At 37.3% G+C, this 20,747-nt stretch overlaps 2 protein-coding genes across 3 annotated transcripts in view; one reads left to right on the top strand and one right to left on the bottom strand.

Moving 5' to 3' along the window:
• Positions 1 to 17,277, bottom strand: part of LRRC17 (leucine rich repeat containing 17) — a 48,928-nt gene extending 31,651 nt beyond the window's left edge. For both annotated transcript variants that reach the window (XR_009008852.1, XM_057550078.1), the window contains exon 1: positions 17,070 to 17,277. The gene's annotated coding sequence lies outside the window, so the exon portion shown is untranslated. The remainder of the gene's footprint in view (positions 1 to 17,069) is intronic.
• FBXL13 (F-box and leucine rich repeat protein 13) overlaps positions 1 to 20,747 on the top strand; it is a 187,870-nt gene that overhangs the window by 89,697 nt on the left and 77,426 nt on the right. The window contains exons 10-12 of the mRNA XM_007187164.3: positions 1,674 to 1,726; positions 4,920 to 5,020; positions 17,000 to 17,129. Of these exons, the coding sequence (XP_007187226.3) occupies positions 1,674 to 1,726; positions 4,920 to 5,020; positions 17,000 to 17,129 (284 nt within the window). The remainder of the gene's footprint in view (positions 1 to 1,673; positions 1,727 to 4,919; positions 5,021 to 16,999; positions 17,130 to 20,747) is intronic.

Below are 20,747 nucleotides of genomic sequence, written 5' to 3'. Positions count from 1 at the left end.
ATGTCTCTTTTTGAATTATGGTTTTCTCAGGGTATATGCCCAGGAGTGGGACTGCTGGGTCATATGGTAGTTCTATTTTTAGTTTTTTAAGGAACCTCCATACTGTTCTCCATAGTGGCTGTATCAATTTACATTCCCACCAACAGTGTAAGAGGGTTCCCTTTTCTCCACACCCTCTCCAGCATTTATTGTTTGTAGATTTTTTGATGATGGCCATTCTGACCATTGTGAGGTGATACCTCATTGTGGGTTTGATTTGCATTTCTCTAATGATTAGTGATGCTGAGCATCCTTTCATGTGTTTGTTGGCAATCTGTATATCTTCTCTGGAGAAATGTCTATTTAGGTCTTCTGCCCATTTTTGGATTGGGTTGTGTTTTTTTTGATATGGAGCTGCATGAGCTGCTGCTGCTTGTATATTTTGGAGATTAATCCTTTGTCAGTTGCTTCGTTTGCAAATATTTTCTCCCATTCTGAGGGTTGTCTTTTTGTCTTATGGTTTCCTTTGCTGTCAAGAGCTGTACATTTTTAAGAATTGTTTTCATCTTTAAAATTCTGAAATTGGTTTTGGTTTGCACTTATTACTTAGGACATAGCCCATTCTTGGCAGAGACAGAAATATTCAAAATGGATTTATAATTAATAACATTTCTGTTGTTATTGTCATGGGGGTCTTTGGTTATAACTGGCAGATATGTTTCCTATTCATTGTAGCAGTGTGAATGCCAGGATCACCCCCTTACCTGGAGTTTTCCTGCTTGTACAGGTCTTTTCCATCTAGAATGCCTTTCCCCTTCTTTGCTCCAAGCATTCCTCCCAGTCACTGTTTTGTGTCCCCTCCCCTCACTGCTTATCTTCTGTCTCAGATTTGGAGTTTTACTTACTGTTAGTCTAGACCCAGTGAGCTGATTGTGTAACACAAGTCTTGTTTCCCCTGCCAGATCACAAGCTGTGCAGGTGTCTCTGGTTCCAGAACTAATCAGGCACTTGACCTTTCTGACTCTCCACATCTCAATCTGCAACTCATTGTAAACTGTATGTAAATCTAACCTAAAATATAAATATTTTGTTAATTACTATGCATGATGAATTATTCATTATATTCATGCTTAATTATTTCTGGGGAGGAAGTGTGCTGATGTCTGCAACTTACTTTAAAATGCATAAAAAATTAAGATGGATTGAGGGACAGAGAGATGGATGTACAGGTGGATATGTGATAAAGCAAATATAGTAAAACATAAATTGTAGAATATGGGTGGGTGATGGGTACATTCACTGTACAATTCTTCAATTCTCTCAACTTTTTTGTATGTTTGAATGTTAAAAGGAAAACCCCCCAAATTAACAAAAATGTCATGCCACAAAAAAGACAGGTTTTCTTCAAGTGCTTCAAAGTTGAAAGCTCTAAGTACATACAGTTTCTTCCCAAAATAGTAGTTTTCTCTTTCCCCCTTCCTTCTTTAATCCTCAAACAATAATAAACATGTGTATACTTTTTAAAGCCAAAATAAATCATTTTTTTCTGGGGAAAGGAAGCCATATACTTGGAACAAGTTATTTGCCGGGGTTTTGGTTTGTTTTCTAATGAATACGCAGCAGTGAATGTAGGATGGAAAAATTTTAAACATTTGTAATATGGTGTTTAATAATGCGTAACTTGTTTGATTTAGGCCTCTGTAGAAACTTGCAAGAGCTGAATGTCTCTGACTGTCCAACACTCACAGTGAGTATAAGAAGCTTATTTTACTGTTGTTTATATAGATTCAGACTTGCTCCACTGGAGCACTAATACACAGAGATTCTGCCAAAATACATGCCTGTGTGCTCATTTAGGATTAAATATGGAGAAAAGCAAACTATGTTAAACACTGGCAAGAAATTTTATCCAACTTATATAATGCTCTTATTATTCCTGTAGGTATGTCCAAGGTTGGAGTCTCTGGAAAGTGGAAACTATTCAACAATTACACAAAAATGAACTATATTTACGTTTAAGGCCATGTGTGTATGAGACAGAAAAAATTGGGCCCCAGCAGAGACAGTAGGCTCAAGTTGTAAGTCTTCATGGCTATCAACTGTGGCGCCAAAGAGGATGGAAATGAACATGTAACTCTAGCCAACTCCTTCCTGGTCCCTGTCTCCAGGCTTTCCTCTACTTCCAATCTGTCTTACACCCTGTGGACACAGAATATTCCTTCTTAAAGGCAGATCTGACCACTTCACTACCATGTGCCATCATTTATACACACACTTACCATCTACACTATTGGAGAGAGTCAAAGCTCTTTAACATTACTGTACCTTGGAGACCCCTGGTGGTCTTGTCTCTGCCTCCCTTTCCAGCCTCATCTTCTTATAAATCCTGCATGTACATTAAGTTTCAGCAGCCACAAGCTGCTATGCTTTCTTTCCTGCATGCACCAAGCTCCTCTTGCTGTTTTGCCTTTGCTCCGGCTGTACTCTTTGCTTGGAGATGGGAGGGAAAAGAATGAAGAGCCTGATTGCTTCCCCCTCCTCATTAAGCACCAGCTCCAGGATGAAGTCCATGCCCCTTGGCACAGGTGAAAAGACTTCGTGAATTGGCTCCTCCTTGCTACCTACCCAGCCTCATCATTAACAGTTCTTTCTTTCAGATCTCTACTCGATTTCATTCTTTCTGTGGATATTTTTAGCACCTACTATGTTAAAGATATATTTATCTTTATATATAAAGATATATAGGGAACTTATATGTTATAAAATAGAGGTTTTAAAGGGAATTTAAGATGAATTAAGTTTCAGTTCTTGCCCTCAGGGAGCTTTAGTTCTCACTTGAATAAAAGATCATAATCTTTAATTTTGCTTTCTAATAGGAAAGTCAAAACAATTCCATCTGTGTTGAATTTGTGAACATCAAAGTCTTTTCCAGTTTTAGAGTTTAATAATGTACAGGGCTGATAACTTTATCCAGCTACACTTTACTATTGTCTTTCCCTTTGAGACAAAGACTGAGAGACAGGCTTACATTTAAGGAGTTGAGTAACATTCATTCAAAAAGCTTTGATTTCTAAGAAGCTTGCCTTATGAATATATTACATCCGGAAAGATTTGAGTGCATCATGGACAAATTCATAGACCATCCTGCAATGTAGACACCGAAACAATTTTTGCATTTATGTGCTCAAGTACTTGGGGATTGAAATTTGAGCTCTTTTAAATATTGAGAACAAAATTCCTTCGAACTTCCTCCTCATCTCAAAGGGAAAATCAGATTATTCTATGTTACATAACGCCTACTTCATCTTCCTCTTGCTGGCTCCCATATATTTTCATCTGTGTGGCTACCTCTCTAGGGTGTAAACCAGCTTTCTATCTTCCTCCTTGTCCCATTTCATTTGCATTTTTGCCGGAGTCTTCCACCAGGTGCACAATCACTTTGACGGTTGATTGGCACCATGAACATTTTTGAAGATAGATTCTTTGTATTGAACTATAATGCCACACATGATGTTTGTTCTCTCCGTTCCTGCTGGGAAAAAGTGTACTGTATCCTTTTTAATCTGTACATGTATATCCAAATCCTACATTTTGGTGGTGGAGTGTCTAGAAAAATTGCTGGTATCTTGAATGCAGTGGCAAGAGTACAGTGTTTATTGAAAGCCCTGCACTTGTTCTCATGCGTCATTGGCACATAGAACCTTCCGACAACAGAACTACAGTTTTACAACTTAAAAAAAAACCCTTGTGTTCTCTTTAAGGTGTGGTTTGCTTCCCCTGTAAATCAACCAATTCTTATCCCATGTGCAAGATGCTCTGACCTACAGGATTTGGTTATTTTAATATTCATGATTCCAGGAAGTAGCTAGGAACAGAATGTTAGGCATTGATGGTCCTGCTGAAAGTAAACCTGTGCCATCCTTAGTGGCGTTCGGGGCAGCCATATTGACCATGCAGAATTCTTCCCCGAACCTGATCTCCTAGCCTAGTGCCAGTTTACCTCTTCCTGCAAAGGCCTATTCTTCCAGGACAATGTACCACAAATATTTAAAACTAGCAGACCTCTTCAGTGTTCCTGGGGAGACTCATAAATCATTAAATAAAGACAAACCTGCTGCTATTCATTCTAGAACATTTTATAAATAGTTACCAATACAAGAAGCAGCACCATTGCAATCAAAGCTTGAAACACATCTGTCTCGCAAATGTCAATTCAGGGCTCATGCTTGAAATCACTCTGTTTTTCTGTCTTTCTCGTGTTGCAGTCATACTGTTCTCTTGTACTGGATTTCAGCTCTCTGGGAGAGGGTTGCCTGAATCTTTGATATTCTCCCCTACAGTACCCCCTACATTGAATTTCATGTCCAACACTTACACAGCCTATATTTTGCATCAGGACATCTCAAACTTACTGTAAATTTGGTGCAAGTCTGTTTAGCTGTTTTAATATCTTCAGTAACAGAACCACAGAAACTTAGTCACACACACACACCTCTATATAAATATACATGTGTAAATATGGACTCACTTTTTAATGAAGTCCAGTTGAAAGAGTTTCATCCTGTCTTTCAAAATGATTTTAGTAAATTTTAAAATGGATCCATTTTTAATCATTTTCATGTATCTAACGAGTCAAGAGTGTTTGACACTTTGACATGAGCTCAAAGGGTTGAACTGGCAAGGGTTCAGATTTTAATGAAGTGTCATTGTGATGGAATGGGACTTTATTTCCAAAGAAAGGGAACGGGAGGGAGTAATGAACCTTCAAGCAAAGCCATCACCTTCTACTTAATTTGATTTATAAATAATAACAAAGACTATGAAGAGACCAAGACTTGCATTTACTTTTTTGGAGCAGGGAGTGAGATAATAGAGAGATAATGGGGAAATAGCAAAGCCTGTTAGACTTTGATAAGATTCTTCCCTGTGTTTTTATGCAGGATGAATCAATGAGATACATCTCTGAGAGCTGTCCTGGAGTCCTGTATCTCAATCTATCTAACACAACTATCACCAACAGGACGATGCGACTCCTGCCGAGGTAATGCTTGTGTTATTTGTATTACACTGAAAATAGGCTCCTCTGGGCTCTGACTTGCGCTAGTATTCCCCAAAGGCAGTGATCCTTTTACTAACACCCCACCACCTTGGTACCCCTATTCTGATAACAGGACTGCTTTCAAGTCCCCAAGCTAGTGCCTATCCTCTCCCTCCTTAGCCTTGCCTTGGCCGGTATTTGGGGGTCACTCTTGTAGCAGTTTGCCCAGTAGCTTGAGTTAGGCTCTGCCTATCTCTTTCTGGTCCTCGTTCCTGGGCTTTGGAGCCTTGCCCATCAATCCCAGTCCAGTGTTTGGACTTCTCTACAACAGAACCCCAATATCCTGCCTCCTTAGACCCTGAGCACTGCAGAGCCAGGTTCCCTGTTGCCATGCTCTGGTTACCTGTTGGGACCCCCATCACCTCCAGGAAACCTGATGCTTGCGGGGTTTTTTGATCTATGGATGGTTGACAAGCCAGCACTTCTTTGGAGAAGAAGGGAAAGAAGAATATAAGACATCACTAAGCGTTGACAGAATATTCAATTTTATCAAAAATTTACGTCATTCAATTATTCTTTATTTTCACCAAGGAAAGACTAATCAGGAAGAGTATATGCTGATATTGCGAGAGATTCAAAACAGCTTTCAAACTACTGTGAAAGAATGAACCATTTTTGAGAATGTAACTTTTTTGAGATCCTTCGAAAAATAACAGTGAGGCATTTAGAGAAGCTTAAACAGAGAAAATTATAGGTGGTAATTTTCCTTATCTTTTCTCTCTAACCATTTTCTGGAAATATGCAAGACTAAAAAATGGTGGTAACATATTTGCTTTATCTCATTAATTGACTTTCCATATTCTAGTCAGTCAAATCTATCAAACATTTCCTTTGATATTTCTCATGAGTCTTTTAAAAAATAGTGTTTTCCTCCTTCCAGGCATTTGATATACATTTATTTTTTTTCTTGTATGATTTGTTTTTATTTAAATTTATAATCAACCTAGAATTGATTTTGGTAGATAAATGAAGCAGTGATCTAACAGGTTCATCAAACTATGACTTGTGCAGCCCAAAGCCTGTTTTTGTGCAGTCCATGAGCTAAGAATATGTTTTTTTCACATCAAGAGTTGTTAAACTCTTGGGGATAGCGGGGCAGGGCAGGGGAGGGGGAGAGATAAATTACGAGTTTGGAATTAACATATACACACTACTATATATAAAACAGATGAACAACAAGGACCTACTGTATAGCACAGGGAACCCTATTCAATATCTTGTGATAACCTATAATGGAAAAGAATCTGGAAAAGAATATATATATGTATACTTGTATGTATAACTGAATCACTTTGCTGTACACCAAAACTAACACATTATAAATTAACTATACTTCAGTAATTTAAAAAAAAGAGTTGTTAAATAACTAACCAATTATTCCAGCATCATTTATTGAATAAAACTTTTCTCAAGTGATGTGTGATACCTCTTTATATATCTAAAATTTTTATATAGGTAGTACATACTAAAAACTCATGACCTTCTAATGTTTTTGTACATGTTACTATTATCTATGTTCTAGAGGTTATGTCCACTGTATCTGTATGGTTAAAATACTACGGCACTGTGCATCTCTTCCCAACTCCATGTTCAGTGACCTCTCATTGGTAGCTTAGAACCAGCCAAAATGGGAGTGTTCTGTACCATGAAAAATGCCATACGATACTAATTAGGGTTTGATTTATTTTTTTGTTGATTGTTTAGACTGGAGAAGACAAGATAGCAGATTAAACGTGTGTCATGTCTGCAACCTACAGAATGGGAGAAAATATTTGCAAACGATGTGACTGACAAGGGCTTAGTTTCCAAAATATACAAACAGCTCATACAAGTCAACAACAAAAAAACAAACAACCCAATCCCAAAACGGGCAGAAGACCTAAATAGACATTTCTCCAAAGAAGAAATACAGACGGCCAATAGGCACATGAAAAGATGCTCAACATCGCTAATTATTACAGAAATGCAAATCAAAACTACAATGAGGTACCACCTCACACCAGTCAGAATGGCCATCATTAAAAAGTCTACCAATAACAAATGCTGGAGAGGGTGTGGAAAAAAGGGAACCTTCCTACACTGCTGGTGAGAGTGTAAGTTGGTGCAGCCACTGTGGAAAACATTATGGAGGTTCCTCAGAAAACTAAAAACAGAATTACCATATGATCCAACAATCCCATTCCTGGGCATATATTCAGAGAAAACTATAATTCAAAAAGATACATGCACCCCTATGTTCATAGCAGCACTATTCACAATAGCCAAGACATGGAAACAACCTAAACGTCCATTGACAGATGAATGGTTAAAGAAGATACATAATACAATGGAATACTACTCAGCCATAAAAGAGAATGAAATAAAGCCATTTGCAGCAACATGGATGCAACTAGAGATTATCATACTAAGTGAAGTAAGTCAGAAAGAGAAAGACAAATACCATATGATATCACTTATATGTGGAATCTAAAATATGACACAAATGAACCTATCTATGAAACAGAAACAGAATCACGGACATAGAGAACAGACTTGTGGTTGCCAAGGGGGCAGGGGGTCGGGGGAGGGATGGAGTGGGAGGTTGGGGTTAGCAGATGTAAGCTTTTATGTATAGAATGGATAAGCAACAAGGTCCTACTGTATAGCGCAGAGAACTATATTCAATAGCCTATGATAAACCATAATAGAAAAGAATATTAACAAAGAATGTATATATACGTGTAACTGAATCACTTTGCTGTACAGCAGAAATTAACACAACATTGTAAATCAACTATACTTCAATAAAAAATATTGAAAAAAATTATGTCATGTCTGTAGCTGCAACATTATGAATAGCACAAAAAAGTTGAGGAAATATCTTTTCCGTACTTGAAAACTGTCACATCATTGATGGATGAGTGAAATCTGGACATAAATCTTTGTGGTTTTACTTTTGTCTTACCCATTAATATAAATAAAAATATTCGTATTGGAATTATACCCCTTCCTCAAGCTTTTGAACTTTATTTTTATTTTTTGGTTAAAAAAAAGAAATACATCAGAGTGACCAATTTTATTTTTCCTTTGTGTGCACATAGGAGAAGACAAAAGTACTAGCTATATTTATGAGTTTGGCAAAAGTCAATGAATGAAAGCATTTTGTGAGAATCAACTGACTATATGAAATTAGCAATAAACAGTATTGTGTATGTTATTATTTGTAAGTTGTGTGCTGTACATCTTTTATATATGTAAAATAGTTAATGTAAAATAGTAAGATGTGGGCTTCCCTGGTCACTCAGTGGTTAAGAATCCGCCTGCCAATGCAGGGGACACGGGTTCAAGCCCTGGTCCGGGAAGATCCCACATGCTGCAGAGCAACTAAGCCCGTGAGCCACAACTACTGTGCCTGCGCTCTAGAGCCCACAAGCCACAACTACTGAGCCCACATGCTACAACTACTGAAGCCTGCGCACCTAGAGTCCGTGCTCTGCAACAAGAGAAGCCACTGCAATAAGCCTGCGCACCGCAACGAAGACCCAACGCAGCCAAAAATAAATAAAATAAATTTATTTAAGAAAATAGTAAGATGTACAAATTTACAGTAAACATATATACATTTATATGCACACATGTTTTTGAAGAACCAGCTGTTAGATATTTACCAGTATGTCAATAATTAAAGGTAAAATAAGTTGGGAACGAATCCATATTTTTACAATATTTAGTCTCCCTATCAGGAACATAGTATACTTCTAAAATTTTTCTTTCAAATGTTCTTAAATGTCTCAAAATTTTGTTTTATTCATATGGATAATCTGTGGTGTCTTTTTCATTGCCATTGTGAATAGTATCCTTTCTGATTATGATTTCTCATTTTATTTTCTAAATGGTTACTTTTGGACTTGGGCATGATGTACATGTATCTTTTTAAACTTTTCATTTGTATGATTTAATTGATTTCTTTCCTTTTAAAATAAAAAATAGAGCTATGAAATTACTTCTAAAGAACAACTTTGGCAAAGCTTATAAGATTTGATAAATATTGTTCTCGTTTTCTAAACAAACTGTTGTGTATTTGATTACCTCTTTGACCTAATAATTATTTAGAAGAGGATTTTTGGTTTCAAATTGTTGAAGTTTCTTAATTAAGCTTATGTTTTTAATTCTAGTTTTTTACACTGTGGTCAAGAAATGTGGACTGAATTATTTCTACTTTTTGAAATTGATTGAGATTTCTTGGTGGACTAGTTTATATAATCAATTTCAGTAAATCATCCATGAATGTTTAAAACAAGAGAGTTTCTTTCAGAGAACATTTCTAGGTGTATATGCACATATATGTATAAATTCTCGATATGTCAAAGATAAGTGATATATTATTAGTTGCCTATTATGATAAAGCTTCTATTAATTTATTTTTGTTATTTTACACATAAAGATTAATAAGTAGTATGTTTCATTATAGATTGTAGCATTTGTTCACATAAAATTATATTTTTTATCCTGGTTGATATTTCTTTGCCTTAAATTCTTTTTAATCTGTTATTTATACAGTCACCTTTGGTTTCTTTTGTGGTTTTGTGGAATAACTTTATGTATACCCATATTTTTAACCTTTGTGTTGCTGTATTTTAGGTTTATCTTTTACATGCAGCACATAGCTAACTTCTATTTTTCAAAATGTCAATCTCTTTGCCTTTTTAAGAGGGAAGTTTAAAAGACTAATATTTCTTGTCAAAACTGAGTGTGTGGTCTTATTTTTATCATCTTGCTTTATCTTTTAGATTTTTTTAATTTTTTATGTTACTGCACTGTACTCATCTTTTCTGCCATTTGCTATAAAAAGTGTTATTTCTAAAATCTGAATGCATTTCAAAGATATATGCATATTCTCTTGTGTATTCTAACTAGTGGATATTTGTATGTTTTTTAAAAACATGCTTTAACATGCATTTCTCTAATTATCAAAGTCACGATGAAACAGTAACTTTGGCTCCCCCTGTGTTAGGCAAGAGATCTGATACACTTTAATTCTCCCTTGAACTTGACATTCTTCTACTTCCACTCACCTATATGTAAACACCTATTGTGATTTTTGTTAATCATTTAACTTTCCTTTTAATGTTAATTTTTGGTGTTTGAACTCAACATTGTAATCATATTTATAATGATTATGTAGTCCTAACTCTAGTTTTATCATTCATTGATGGTTCATTTGTTCCACAATTTCCTTATTCTTTAATTTTGATTTTGATTCACCCTATGATGACTGGAAATATAGTTTTAAAAACTCTTTATCTGGAAAGATGTGCAAGTATTAGATTTCAATCATTACTTTCTGAAGATGACTTTCTGTTGTCTTGGAGGATGAACAACAAATTCTCTTGGTGTATGGTTCTTGAATCATGTCCCTTACTCTATCCTTAAAACCCTACAAATGTTGCTCCATAATCTTTACTATTTCAAGTTAAAGAGAAGTCTAAAGCCAGCCTGATTTTTCTCTTCCTTTGTTGGTAACGTATTCTTTTCTGCCAAGATGCTGGCATGAACTTCCTTTTCTCTGAGAAATTAAAAACGTCTTCCAAACTTAACTGTGTTCTTTCAATTAACTTTTCCTGGAACATAGTAAACCTTTTGAACATTAAAACTTAGATTTTTCTCAGCCAAGGAAGGTGTTTTTCTCTTCCTTCTTTCTTTTTTTAATAAATTTATTTATTTATTTACTTTTGGCTGCGTTGGGTCTTCATTGCTGTGCGTAGGCTTCCTCTAGTTGTGGCGAGCGGGGGCTACTCGTCGTCGCGGTGCGTGGGCTTCTCATTGTGGTGGCTTCTCTTGTTGCAGAGCACAGGCTCTAGGTGCGTGGGCTTCAGTAGTTGTGGCACACGGGCTCAGTAGTTGTGGCTCGCGGGCTTAGTTGCTCCACGGCATGTGGGATCTTCCTGGACCAGAGCTCGAACCCGTGTCCCCTGAATTGGCAGGTGGATTCTTAACCACTGTGTCACCCGGGAAGCCCTCTTTTTTTTTTTTTTTCTATTAATTAAACTAAAGTCTTTATACAGATTTCATCAAGTTTTCCACTCATGTCCTTTTATTTTTGCTCTAGGATCCAATGTAGGGTTCCATATTGCATTCAGTTGTCATTTCTCCTTAGTCTCCTCAAATCTGTGCCAGTCCTCAGTAGTTCCTTGTATTTCATGACCTCGACACTTGAAGAATACGGTTTAGTTATTTATTTTATATAATGTCCCTCAATTTGGGTTTATCTGATGGATATTTTTCTTTTTAAATGCTTCTATTCCATTTGTTCAGGTTTTATCTTAAGAATCCCCTTTTATTTTTAGATCGCTTTTTATTCTTGTCCTTCAAAGCTGTCATCTTCTCTCTCATCATTTATATTTCTGTATACATTTTCTCAGCATACTGCATTCTCTGTATCAGTAGTTCTGAAAGTGTGTTCCAAGGACAGCAGTGTCCCGATAAATGTTTAATAACTGGTTGGGGTAGGGAGTAAAGGTGTGTTTTGATTTGTAGGATTTATTGATTTCTGTGATATAAATAATTCCATCATGGCCAATTTTAAGCTACCAACATGATGCCACTGAATGTGGAATTGGGAAGAGATGCTAACAATTTGTTCTCATGGGCTGGTACAAGCCAGCTCCAGAAGAACCACTGTGGAGGGCCCCTGACCGTTTCAGGAATTCTGTAGGATTCTTTGTCCTGCAATATAGAACATCACTCAGTACTTTTCTTTAGACATTTCATATTAAGATATATATGTGATGAATATATGTGCATGTATGAATGTGTGTGTTTATATATATAGAGAGAATATATGTGCATGTGTGTATGTATGTATGTGTGTATGTATCTATAGATAAAAAGAGAGTGGGGGGGTGAAGAGGGAAGAGAGAGAAATATATATATTAAAAAATCCATAAATCCATATGTGAAAATCTGAACTCTCAAAGTAGATGATTTGGGAGTAGCATATATCACAGTACTAATTATTTTTTTAACTTAAAACATCTCTTCCAACCATAATTTGAGATAAACTTTTCTCCTAGGAAATTTAAAATAACACTACAGCTCTGCATAATTTTTTAAGGACGTTTATTTTACAAATGAAGCTATACCTTTAGTGGGCAACAGATAGAAAAATAGGACCCAAAATGAGAATTCTGTTTTGATTTTAACTTCTAGTTCTTGCTATTGAGACAACACTTAGGATAAAACTACTTGATACTGATGTTTTTTGCCATATGAAAAAAATGTACACTGACTTTCTTATCTATAATCAAAATACGTTTCATAACGATTCTCTATTTTTGCTCTGCTTTCTCTTGTTTCAAACATGCTTGGGTATGCAAAAGCATTTTTTAAGCTGTAAATAACCAGAGATGTGTTATTTGTTGCTGTTCTCATTCTCTCTCTGGTGTCTTTAGTATTTCTTTCCAAAGAAAAATGTAATTTGTTTGCCTTTCTTAGCAACAGTGATTTGCCAGTTTTTTATTTCAATATTTTTCCTCACTTCTTTGGGGACTTGCTCAGTTTTCTAAAGTTGAAAATGACGGCTGCCCACAGCTCATGCCCATTCCAAAACATTTTTTGCTTTTAAATATTTCCTGAATTAAACCCTCTCCATTTATTCCCATTGCCACAATCTAGGTGGCACTCTCAGCACCTCATTTGGTGCAGCAACCTGATGGTTCACTCTTGGTCTCTCTTCCCTTCAATATGCTCTGCCTTATGCTGCGAGATGTATCATCCTGAACTTAGTCTTATCACGTCTTTGACATACTTAAGGTCTAGACTCTTCCCTTACTGTCCTTTAACATTATCTGATCAAACTTACCTGCCTAGGTTTTCCAAGGGAAGCCCTTAACTCTGGTCATCTGACTGCTACATGCTTCTCTTTCTCTACAGCTGGAATGCCTTTCTCTTCTCTCTGCTAATCCACAGACTTTACACCTCAAGTCACACCATCTACCAGAACTCCACAGTGATTTCTCCTTTTCCTGAGTTCTAATAGCAACATTCATTCACTTATTCACCATGTATTGATCAACTGCTATTTGCAAGGCATTCTGGGCACACAGTGGTGAGTAAAGCTATTATGATCTTTGCTCCTTAATGGAGCCTTGTATGTTATAGTAGCATGGTGTCTAATTCTTTTTCACATAGATGAATCAACCCTTCAGTTGGCTTGGAAACTTCTTATTGATAGGCACTCTAGTGTTATATAGCCTCACCAGTGCTCACTGGAGTAGGGTAGACAGAGTAACCTGTTGCCTTGACCGGACATCCTTAGGGTCTACCCTGTAAATAGGAGGTCAAGTCACTGCATTTGGATTTTCTGCAGGATTTCTATTAAACAAAACTGCCTCTATGAGACTAAGCCCAATACTCAACTCAAAAGAATCCACATGCAAATCCTCTCTTTTCCAGACTGGGCCTTGTCTTGGTGATTTTTCAGAGAAATTTTAATTTAAATACATAATTCTACATTCCTTCTAGTAACAACTACCTCAGGTATTGAAGATCTAACACAGAGGGCCTCAATTCTTTAATGAAAAAAAGACCAAAGAAAGGAGAAAAAATGATCTCTGTAGTTTCTATAAGAACTGTGATTTCTTAAAAATTATAGTAACAGTAGAAAAATAAATAAATCACAAAGAGAAACCCCCACAAACATAAGAAACAGTTATCAAATAATTAGGAAAAAAGATAAACCAGTCTGAAAACACTGTCTCAAAGTGGAATTAGATTGGAAAAATGATGAACCAGATCTGGATTGGAAAAATGATGAACCAGATCTTACTCACGTAAGGGACACATTTTTTGCCAAAATTCAGGATAAAAAGTAGCAATATTGCATAAAATTTGCCAAGTGTGATTTCACTGTCAACTGATATTTTTCTCATCCCCAGAAGCTCTAAGTCTGCAGCACTGTAAATCCCTAGAAAGGCCAACAGGGCCACTCACGATTTGTACTTTGCTTTCAAACCGACGGTTCCCATGAGGTTCCACTTTGAAGAGAGACATCTAAAGATTTTTAATCTGGGAGTCATTTAGTTTAATTAACAGCCTCTTTTGCCAAACTCAAGGTTCTTAACCTGGGGTCAGTGGATCCTCCAAGGAGACCATGAATGGAAATCAGGGGTTCCATGAATCTTGATAGGAGAAAAAAAATCTCTATTTTCACTAAGCTCTAACTGAAATATAGTTTTAAAAAAAATCAGAGAAGTATTAGCAGCCCCTGGGACTCTTTCACCCATATAAATCACAGTTATTTTATCATCACAAATATTTTCTTATAGTTGTTACAAATATTTCAAAATATAATTGGTACTCACCACTGCTTCAAAATCATGGTAATTATTAGACCTGCCACTAGATCTTGTTCTTTAATATGTTAATAAAGAAGCATATATATTATTATTCCACTCATTTGGCTTTTAAAAAATATTTTGATGATATCTTTCAATATAATTGGCTGACTTTTTAATTGTATTTTATTGTATACACTAAAAACATTATGTTGATAATACAACATTATAAAGCAACTATACTCCAATAAAAAAAAAACAAAACATTATGCTGACCAAGGGGCCATAGATCCATAGGTATCTATTAAGAACTCCTCGCTCAATTCTCATTTTTGGTATTTGTTAACTGACCACATGCACTTAAAGAAATTGAACAATAGGCTTGGACCAGATTTGAATATATTTGAATATGCATGATTTCATAAGTAACAGTTTCATTATTATATCTAAAGAAAGACTGACTGATATACAGAGCTTAGAAATAGGTTAGGAAGAACAGTCTTCAAATGAGTGGGCAACACATGGGAGGAACAGAAACTACACCAGAGGTTATCAATCTCGCTAGAGTTGACAGATTACATATGGTATTACCACCATGACCAAAATGAGGGTATAGATGGAATATGAGGCCCCCCCAAACTCTTAGTATCAGTTGTATGCACCACTCTGGTCAGGTGAGTACTTATTCCATTCAATGGAAGGAAGATAGTACAAACTTCATAAGAATAATTCATATGTAATTATTATTTGAGGTAGTAGTAGCAACAATAACAATATATATATATATTTAAAGGTTCTACCATATCCCTGCTAATATTTATCATCAAAGATCACCCTCATTATAATACTATTACATCTATGTGCTTACGTAATTGTCACATCTCTAAGAGGAAAGAGCAGATAGGATTACATCCATGTTACAGACGAGTAAACTGAGGTTCAGGAAAGCTGGAGGCCCCACAGTTGGTGAGGGTTAAAAAAAAATAAAAAAGATAATGTTAAAATCTCCGCTTAACAGATGCGGAAACAATCTCTGAGAGGTTAGGAGAAGTTGCAGTAAGTGTCAGGACTGGGATTCAAATCCAATTTCGTCAGATTCCAAACCCTTGTGTATTTTCCATCGTGTCATGCTGCCTGCCTCACTATTCCTTTCTCCAAATTAGAGAGCTAAAGGGTTGTTAGGAATGACAACCCCCAAGAAAATTGTACTTACTCAGCTGAATCACAAGGGTATGCTTCAGGGAGAGGAAGATCGAGCATTTCCAAAACTTTGGCAATGCTCTTAGTTAACTCAAGGGCCCCAGGAGAAGGGACGTGTCTTCGGGATGTTAGTGCTCCTTTCTCCTTCAGAACCCTGCCCACCCAGCCACTGGGGAATCCAGAAGGCTTCCCTCTCCGTTCTCCTGAATCTCATGGACACAGCCATTACCAGAGGGAAATGTGTGTTCTGAGTCAAATAATTTGCTACGGAATGTGAATCGTATCATATAGTTGTGTTTTTTCAGATTTGGGAAATAAATCTGATTAAAGGTCAAAGCTTGCATATCTAATTTCCCATTTATGTGAAGGTAAACTTTATTAGTCATTTGTGGGCTTTTGAGGGACAGAGAGGAGTCTTCTTCCTACTTTTCATTCTTTTTGCTTTCTAATTTGCTGTTAAACCGTTGCAGATCACAAACCAAAAGCACGTTTTTAATTCCATTGCAAGAGCAGGCAGTAGTGGGAATTCTTGCACTTTTAAAAAATGCCAGGCTTAGGAGGGCTTTGAAAATCGTCCAGAATGTCCTCAAACTGTGAGCCCTTGCACAGTAGTACAGACTCGTCCTGAAGACCCTCTTTTTTTTCTGGAAGTTCTCATTTTGGTCATGGTGGTAATGCCATATTTAATCTGTTTCAACTCCAGTGAGATTGATAGCCTCTGACTGTAGTTTTTATTCCTCTCACATGTTGCCCACTCATTTGCAGACTGTTCTTAACCCATTTTTAAGCTCTGTATATCAATGTCTTTCTTTATCCATAATAATGAAACTGTTACATACAAAATCATGCATTGTTACCAAAAAAATCTATTTTTTTCAAGCCATTTGCTTACCATGTCCATTTTAAGAGCCTGTTATGTTCAACTTTGCCTCCTTTCGGCCCCAAACCCTAACTCCCATGTAACAGTTAATCACCACTTAAATGTTTACAAAGAGTTTGTCCTCCTAGACATTTTGCATGTTATTTTGGTGCTCCAAAGATAAAACCTAAATGCAACAATAACACAAACTCTGAAACTGCTTTCAAACACTTAACTTCCAAACAATAGGAATGCACAAATCTCCCCCACCCCCAAAGCTTTATCCCAATCAGCTTTCTTAAAAATCTAGACAAATCTTTAATTATTTTCATTTGAAATGTGATTATGCATTATCTGATATGCTACTGCAATCTCCTTTACTTAACAGGAAGAGTATTAACAATAAAGTTCAACTCTTGAATATCTGCAAGGAGAAAAGATTAATTTACAGTTTTACTTCTCTTTGTCATAGTGGCTTAACAAAGATGTGAGAAAACAACGAAAGTATAATCACTTTCCTTCCTCTCTTCTCTCGCCCTGTCTTTTCAGGTACTTCCACAATTTACAGAATCTTAGTTTGGCTTATTGCAGAAAGTTTACAGACAAAGGTTTACAGTACCTGAATTTGGGGAATGGATGCCACAAGCTCATCTATCTGGACCTTTCCGGCTGCACCCAGGTTTGTCTTTCAGCCTTCTCTTTCCTGCAGCAGGCGAAGAAGTCCTCCAGAGAATGAGAACGGGCTATATCCAGCCCTCATGTTATACTAACGCTGTGCACAGACCGCAGCACACTTTTTGGAGGTTTTAAATTACATGGCCACAGCTGCTTAAATTTTCCCCAGGATCGCTACTATAGGCTCTTGGCTTCCTTCCACTGGAGTGCCACATCCACTAACAGGCAGAGTTCATCGGATGATGAAGCAGAACACTTCTGTGTAGATACTCTGAGCACAGTTATAATACCAGAGTCCAAATCTTGAAAACTTTTTAGAATTGATACCAAGATACAAAGAAAAACCTTTTGCGGGGAGAATTTGCAAAGAGCTTCCTGAAAAGTCAGTTTGCTCTCACATGGGCTCTCAGAGAGTAAATAGTATTGGGTAAGATGCTACAAGTGATAAATGCAAGAAAGGAAATACACAAAGATTATGATTTTATTTATTTTTTATTTGTTTTTATTTTTGGCTGGGCTGGGTCTTCGTTGTTGTGTGCGGGCTTTCTCCAGTTGCGGCGAGCGGGGGCTACTCTTTGTTGCGGTGCACGGGCTTCTCACTGTGGTGGCTTCTCTTGTTGCAGAGCACGGGCTCTAGGCGCACGGGCTTCAGTAGTTGTGGTGCACGGGCTTCAGTAGTTGTGGCACACGGGCTTCAGTAGTTGTGGCGCACAGGCTTCAGTAGTTGTGGCACGCGGGCTCTAGAGTGCAGGCTCAGTAGTTGTGGCACACGGGCTTAGTTGCTCTGTGGCACGTGGGATCTTCCCGGGCCAGGGATCAAACCTGTGTCCCCTGCACTGGCAGGCAGATTCTTAACCACGCCACCAGGGAAGCCCAAAGATTATGATTTTAAAAACTGCATTATATCCTTGGGCTAAATAACATGATGATTTGAGGTCTATATGGGGAAATATTTAAGTTTGAAGGAACAAGACTAAGGAAAACTGGGCAGAAAAGAGTGTGGAATTGTGGAGGGTAGGGCATGGCACTTTGGAAGCAGTTACTACCTCCTTGATAGTTTCTTCTGCTCTGTTTTGTTTGATTTCAGTCATGATTCTTTTAACTTTTCTTTCACCTCTCTGTGTATTTTATTGATATCTGTGTCATAGAATGTTCATCATTCTATGAGACTAATAACACAAATGAGAACTGTTACTATATGCCAGGCACCATGTTGACTGTTTCATACAGATCAAATTTACTGCTCACATAAATGCTGTGCAGTATGTATCTATCATGCCCATTTAGACATGAAAAGACCAAGGCTCCCAGGGCTGCACGGCTGGTGAAAGCACATGGTACTGGTACAGTTATAAGCAGGTATATTCCCTGGAAGGAATACAGGGACAGACCAGATTTCTCCTCCAAGTTCTTGAATGGACAGAAATCTTACATAGCACTACTACTGGCATATCATGGTTTCCTGGTACACCACGCAGTGGAGAGGATGTAAGGGAAAGGAGGGGGGGACGTTAAGCTAGGGCTGAAATGGCTAGAAGTTGCATTTGTTTAACATCCAATCTACTGCGATATAGCTTGCTAAGCATCAACATCTACCATCACTCTGTGGCCAAGATGGCCTTAATGCTCCCTCCAGATGGACAAAACTTCAGACAGGCTTCTTCTTGACTCTGGACCCCTGACCTCCCTTTTCTTAGAGCGTTTACTTTAGAAAACTTGTGGTTGTACATTCTTTCTCTGCTCCCGTTGAGACGTAAAGCCCTTAAAAAGCTTCTTGCCAGTTTTACAACCCAGGAATATCTTCCTCAAAGACCTGGGAGCCAGCCTTTAATATGTAATCATCAAGAGAGAGAGAGCATCAGTATCTCCCAGTCTCTGTGGGAGGATGGGAGCCTACCTTCCATATGGATGTCAATTAGCAAACACAGACGGCCTAATCACAAAGGAAGAATACCTGCAAATTCAGAAATAACTCAATGTGCTTGACACATCTAACTGATCAATCTCTCCCCTAAAGATACATGCTCCAGTACTTTTTTTAAAATTAATTTTTATTGGCGTTTAGTTGATTTACAATGTTGTGTTAGTTTCTGCTGTCCAGCAAAGTGAATCAGTTATATATATACATATATCTGCTCTTCTTTAGATTCTTTTCTCATACAGACCATTACAGAGTACTGAGTAGAGTTTCCTGTACTATACAGTAGGTCCTTATTAGTTATCTATTTTACATACAGTTGTGTCTAGCTTACCTCAGTGCTTCAGAACCCTCTGCACAGTGTGACTTACCTCCTTGTTCTTCTCAGTTTCCACCAGGTAACTATTGTAGCAAAAACATACAACACATGCACAGACACACAAACACACATACACATGTCCTAAGGTTAAATATTTTCAGACACACTAAAGTCAAAATTGGAGGTTTCAAATTGATGACCCTCTGGCTAGATATATATGCAAAACATATAGACACAGTCTGTCTTTCAATTTTGAGCCAACCTTTGGAATTTTGGAGCTTTCAAATAAAAATCTAGACTTCAAGCTTCTCTTAAAAAACCAGAAGAACTAGCAAAATTGGGCCTGCTTTCCCACATGGCAACAACGGGCTGGAGCTGAGTCAGGCTCACCCCCTTGAGACAGAGCCCTCTCCTTAGTTTGCCGCCCTCTCCTCCACTCAGTAACGTCCACACATGCACTTACTCTGGGACTGCTACCACTTCACTGCATTGCCTGCCTGCCTCAGTAGGTATTTGAGTTTGGTCTGAATGTATTTCTAAAGAATAGATTTCTTTTCCTAACTGACCCTTAATTTGTAAGTCTCAAACCACAGTGACATTAGTATTTCACATCATTATGCAAAATAATGTTAGGTTTTTTTTTTTGTTCATCCGTCTTCCATTTGCATTTGTTCATTTAATAATTTAATTCCTCGAGAGATTTAACCCTAGGTGTCAGGCACTGGAAATTGTACCATTTGAAACTTTGTAAGAAACGGGCTTATTATGAACCACAGATATCTTAATAATGGCTGCTGCTGTAACTTCAGAGAATCAGTGAATCTTGGATGTTACTGCTTCTGAGGGAGTTATTACGTCTTTTGAGGAGGCTCCACCTACCTCCCTAGCTCGGGGCGTGAGGACAGTTTCACCCTTCCAGACCTACTTGCATTGATATGACAGTATAAAATGGTTTCAAAGAAGGAAAGTTGACTATTCACAGGTTTTTCAGGTTCTTCCCTTGGAAAGTAAAATGTATTTTCTTTTTATGTTTGGAATTTTGCACTATGAAGTCATGTGTTAGTATATCTGATCAAGGAAAAAGGCCCCAATAAAACAGAAAGTTGAGAATAGAAGCTTACAACAAAATGCTCTACACTGGTGTTTATTGAGTGCCTGCTGCATGCTGGGCACCATGATGAGTCAAATACATCTCTGTCTTTTGGAAGCTCTGGATGAACATAAATGAATTATGTCAAGGGCTAAATGTTAATGCAGTCACAGCTGCCCAAAAAAGGAAAGATGTATACAGTATTGTGAAAGAATTTGAACCATATTTGTTAGAAAAAATAAATAAGTGGATGATGGAGAACTACAAAGAAAAGTGAAAATCAATTACATATGTT

This window comes from Balaenoptera acutorostrata, chromosome 7, assembly GCF_949987535.1.
Source record: "Balaenoptera acutorostrata chromosome 7, mBalAcu1.1, whole genome shotgun sequence".
Lineage (NCBI taxonomy): Eukaryota > Metazoa > Chordata > Mammalia > Artiodactyla > Balaenopteridae > Balaenoptera > Balaenoptera acutorostrata.
This window is presented reverse-complemented; position numbering and strand designations above follow the sequence as displayed.